Source organism: Astatotilapia calliptera, chromosome 7 (genome assembly GCF_964374335.1).
Source record: "Astatotilapia calliptera chromosome 7, fAstCal68.1, whole genome shotgun sequence".
In the NCBI taxonomy this organism is placed as follows: Eukaryota; Metazoa; Chordata; class Actinopteri; order Cichliformes; family Cichlidae; genus Astatotilapia; species Astatotilapia calliptera.
In genome coordinates this window covers 29,784,001-29,789,119 of record NC_137428.1, presented here as the reverse complement: position 1 = coordinate 29,789,119, position 5,119 = coordinate 29,784,001, and the positions used below count along the sequence as shown (strand labels likewise).

Below are 5,119 nucleotides of genomic sequence, written 5' to 3'. Positions count from 1 at the left end.
TGTCCATGGTGCTGAACTAAGAGGGGGCTACATCTATCTATCTATCTATCTATCTATCTATCTATCTATCTATCTATCTATCTATCTATCTATCTATCTACTTTGTCAGGTTACTTTAAGCCGGACACCCACGTAACCCGTATAGCCCACGTGGTTCAGGCTGAACGGGACCCCGGACCATTAGCAGACGGCCCGAGGGGGATGCGCCCTCCCCTCCCCCTATTTCAGTGGATGGAATAAAATTGCCTCATACTTGCTTTGGCAACTGCAGAGCCTCGGATATATAAGGAGCACGCAGAGGAGGTCTCAGTCGCTGTGAGAGCCACACACCCCTCACCTGCACGCACACATACACCCACATAAACGTTCGCCACACTCCTGCACGTCCTGCACCGTCCTCCTTCATTCTTGCGCACATCCCCTTCTGTGGTCTAACCGGATGAGTTACCCGGTGGACACTGTAGGGAGTCCCTTCAGGAGAACTATGGATACCAGAACGACCAGCTATGGCTACAGCCGCTCCAGCGGCACCCCCTCCAGCGGCTTTCGGTCCCAGTCCTGGTCCCGGGCCAGTCCCGGCTCCACCGTGACCACGTCTTACAAGAGGAGCGTGAATATGCCGGCAACCCGGGCATACAGCTCAGCTGTGCTGAGCTCCGCCGACAGCGTTGATTATAGTCAAACCTCTATCCTGAACGGAGACTACAAGCGTTCTAACGAGAAAGAGCAACTTCAAGGGCTCAATGACCGGTTTGTTGTTTACATTGACAAGGTGCACTACCTGGAGCAGCAGAACAAGCAGATCGAGGCGGAGATCCAGGCACTGCGGCACAAACAGGTGTCGCGCTCCCAGATGGACGACCTCTATGACCAGGAGCTGCGGGAGCTACGGGAGCTGCTGGAGCAAATCCACCATGACAAGGCACAAATTCAGCTCGACACGGACCACATCGACGAGGACATCCAGCGGATCAGAGACCGCTTTGAAGAAGAAGCTCGCATCCGAGAGGAGACAGAGGCCATAATCCGTGTCCTGAAGAAGGACATGAGCGACTCGGAGTTGGTAAAGTCTGAGTTGGAGAAGAAAGTTCAGTCGCTGCAGGATGAAATCGCCTTCATCCGCAACAATCACGAGGAAGAAGTCAGCGACCTCATCGCCCAGATTCAGGCGTCTCAGGTGACAGTGGAAAGGAAAGACCTCCAGAAGGCTGACATCACCGAGGCTCTCCGGGAGATTCGAAGCGAACTGGAGGGCCACTCCAACCAGAACCTGCAGCAGGTGGAAAACTGGTTCATGTGCCGCTACGTCAAGCTGACCGAGGCTGCAGAGCAAAACAAGGACGCCATAAAGTCCGCCCGTGACGAGATAGCCGACTATCGCCGTCAGCTGCAGTCCAAGACGGTGGAGCTGGAGTCCGTCCGCGGTACAAGAGACTCACTGGAGAGACAGCTTAATGACATCGAGGACCGCCACAACAGCGACCTGGCCAGCCTGCAGGTAAGAAGGCAGCCCGGTAAGAGCGGTGACGGTGGGCTGAGAACAGACGTTCAACTCTAAAACAAGGCAATTCTGTTTTGAAATGTCATAGATTATTCTTAAAGAATTGTGTAGCCTGTTTTTAAAACTTGATAAAAGAGTTGATGTTCTTAATAGGACACATTTACGTTTTACTGACGCAGCATTTAAGCGTGAGCCTTTAAAATCAAATAAAAAAAAGATTCACAAATATAAAATATTAGTTTCTATTATCTTTGACAGGTTCTGTAACATTTGTCCCCTTCTGCCTAACTGTGACTGTTCAGCACAAACACTTTTCTCTTAAGCAGGCTGATTGTATTCACAAGCTGGAGAGATTTCCAAGAGTCACGAAATGGTTAAAAGGGAATCGCTGCAGCAGACTCTCTCTCTCCCGCTCTCTCTCTCTCTCTTGCTGAGTCAGAGGCAATGGGTCGATGCCTTGATTGGCTCTGTCCTTGCATCACACCACTGAGATTTTAGGGCGAGGGTGGGGGTGTATTGAAAGAGTGCGGAGGCTGCCCTTGAAACAGAGGCATTCAACATCTCTAGAATACTGTATTGCGTCAGAATGTATTAAAAAGCAAGCAGCCTTGTTGCGCAGAGTCTGCAGAGTTTACAGAAAGACATGGGCAGCACTGCAACAGATAATTTGGAAAAACTATTAAGGCTTCCAAAAAAATTTGCATAATACATGAAGACTGGTTTTGAGCACTGGACCTCGTATTGCATTTAAATTATTCAACATATTCAACCCTATAACAACAGCTGATTTTTGTGTATTTCACTCAGGAAACAATTCACCAGCTGGATAATGAGCTCAAGAGCACCAAATGGGAGATGGCTCGTCACCTGCGCGAGTACCAGGACCTGCTCAATGTCAAGATGGCCTTAGACATTGAAATAGCTGCATACAGGTACAGGATACACTCATGCACAATTGAAATTTAATTTTGAAACAATATTTGCAGTCCTTTTCATATAGAAGCATACTTTAAATATCTGATTTATGCATTTGTTACACTAGGAAACTCCTAGAGGGTGAGGAGACCCACTTCAGCACTTTTCCTTACCGCCAGACTGTCACCACCACTAAAATCTCTAAGCCTAAGTCGGAGCCCACAAAGCTTAAGGTGCAGCACAAGTTTGTGGAGGAGATCATTGAGGAGACAAGGGTTGAGGATGAGAAGGCTGAAATGGATGAGGCCCTGGCAGAGCTAGCGCAAGAGCTCTCTGCCACACAGGAAGGAGAGGAGGGTGAAGAGGAAGAAGGGGAGGAGAAGGCAGAGGGAGAGGAAGCAGAGGGTGAGGTGGAAGAGGGAGAAGGAGAGGAGGGAGGAGAAGCAGAAGAAGAAGTCGTAGCTGTCACTGAAGCCAAAGTTAGCTCAAGTGCGCCCAGCAAGGAGGAAGAGGAGGATGAAAAAGGTGGTGATGAGGGAGAAGAGGGAGAGGGAGAAGGTGGTGAGGATGAGAAGGAAGAAGAAGCAGAGGGAGAAGGTGGTGAGGGTGAGGATGAGGGAGAAAAGGGGGATGATGCAGAGGGAGGTGATGAAGAAGGAGAGGGAGGAGGAGAGGAGGAAGAAGTTGAGGAGACAATGTTGTGCACCAAAGCTCCAGAGTCTAAAGCCTCTCCTGACAAAGAGAAGGCTGGAGACAAAGAGGGCAGTGGAGAAGAGGAGGGAGCAGGTGCTGAAGAAGAGAGTGGAGATCAGGATGAAGATGCAGGTAGTGACAAAGCATCCAAAAGTGGAGATGAGAAGGAGGAAAAAGAGGATGCAGGCAAAAAGGGAGATGAGAAGAAGGGAAAAGATGAGCCAGACTCAGAACCAGCTGTAACCCAGACAGAGGCTCCAAAAACTGAAGCTACAAAGGCCGAGGCCAAGAAAGAAGATGCTCCTAAATCTGAGGAAACAAAACCTGAATTTCCAAAGAAAGAAGAAGCTCCCAAAACAGAGGGATCAAAGCCTGACTCTCCAAAGTCAGATTCCCCAAAGCCTGCGTCTCCCAAATCTGAATCCCCTAGGCCTGCCTCCCCCAAATCTGAATCCCCTAGGCCTGCCTCCCCCAAGTCTGAATCCCCTAAGCCTGCCTCCCCCAAGTCTGAATCTCCTAGACCTGCCTCCCCCAAGTCTGAATCCCCTAAGCCTGCCTCCCCCAAGTCTGAATCACCAAAACCAGAGTCTCCTAAATCTGAATCTCCCAAGCCTGCTTCTCCTAAAGCAGAGTCTCCAAAAGAAGCATCCCCAAAATCTAGCTCCCCAAAAGCTGAATCCCCAAAGACCGAGACCGCAAAGCCTGAGGCTCCTAAAAGCACTGAAGACAAGACTGAGAAAAAGAGCGAGCCAACAGAAGAGAAGAAAGTTGAAAAGAAAGATGTTGCCATGAACGGTGACATAGACAAGAGTAGCCCTGAGGAGAAAGAGAAGAAGGATGAAGGAAAAGAAGCTGATGTGATCACCAACGGCGTAGACGAGAGTCCTGTCAAGGAAGACGGCAGCCAGAAGGTTGTGATCACCAAGACCGTGGAGACAATCACCACCGGAGAGGATGGGTCAAAGCATGTCATCAAGTCCGTCACTGTGACCGAAACAGTGAAGGAGGCGGAAGAGATGCTGCAGGAGAAACTGGTCTCTACTAAGAAGACCGAGAAACACTCCACTCAGTCCATCAAGCAGGTGACGGAGAGTGAGTGAGCGAGCAGAGAAGGAGGGGAGGAAGGGGAGAGAACAACACAAGCAATCAATCCAGAACTAACATAACAAAGAAAATCATACAGCTAGAGCGATGTAATAAAGATAACCACTCTCAAACATACAAAACAAGTCAGAGCGAGAAGACAAAAGTTAAACGCTACAAATTTCAAAAATGCATGTTGAGTGAAAGCTTCAAACGGGCTTCACAGCAGACGCGGACAGGAGCAAGTGACTGAGATATTTTATTCTTCCTTATATTTTTTTCCTTTCTGCAGTTAGTGGGTGAGCTCACGAATGGGTGGGTGCTTGGGTGGGTGGGGTGTCTCTGCATGTTAGCTCAGGGGAGCGGAATACTTTCCTCTCTGTATGGTAGAAATACACCTTAAAAAGAGTAAATACTAGAAAGCAATCAATAAACAATATTACTGCGGAGAGGGTTTTGGAGTTGAAGCAAAAGTGGGGGACTGGCGGATGGAGGGTCCTCGATGCAGACATATGTATTCTACTGACGAAGCCTTACTTGACACGTGAAGATACCAACTGAGCCAAAAAGAAACTAACAACAACAAATACACAGCCAACAGTGACGGAAGAAATGGACGGTGATATGATAAACACAATACCATATACATCCATTTACCGAAGCAGATAAAGCTTAAGAAACCTAAAGAAACTCCTAGCCTTAAACATGCTTTTTATCAGTGTCTGTTATGTTTACCTGACTGCAACTGAAAAAAATATATACTGTAAATGATAGAAACATGCATTCCTGTATGCATAGGATGGACTTGAATTTAAATACAGAATTTAATGAGGTGCTACTGTTTGCAATCCCATGACTTTACTCATCATGAACAATTTCCCAGCAGCATTTGCTCAATAAATGTCATAAAGATCTTCAAAACGCCAA

General features: G+C 48.0%; 1 protein-coding gene across 1 annotated transcript; it reads left to right on the top strand.

Moving 5' to 3' along the window:
• Positions 1–273: 273 nt before the first annotated feature.
• On the top strand, positions 274–5,119 carry nefma (neurofilament medium chain a). Its single transcript, XM_026174158.2, has 3 exons — positions 274–1,498; positions 2,309–2,433; positions 2,544–5,119. The coding sequence occupies exons 1-3, from the start codon at positions 440–442 to the stop codon at positions 4,207–4,209; spliced, it is 2,850 nt and encodes a 949-aa protein (XP_026029943.2). The 5' UTR covers positions 274–439; the 3' UTR covers positions 4,210–5,119.

Bases quoted from the DNA above. Each gene is read 5' to 3' on its own strand.
- nefma (XM_026174158.2), top strand. From the start codon at position 440: ATGAGTTACCCGGTGGACACTGTAGGGAGTCCCTTCAGGAGAACTATG. The intron at 1,499-2,308 runs GTAAGAAGGCAG...TATTTCACTCAG, and splicing joins GCGACCTGGCCAGCCTGCAG to GAAACAATTCACCAGCTGGA. The intron at 2,434-2,543 runs GTACAGGATACA...TTGTTACACTAG, and splicing joins ATTGAAATAGCTGCATACAG to GAAACTCCTAGAGGGTGAGG.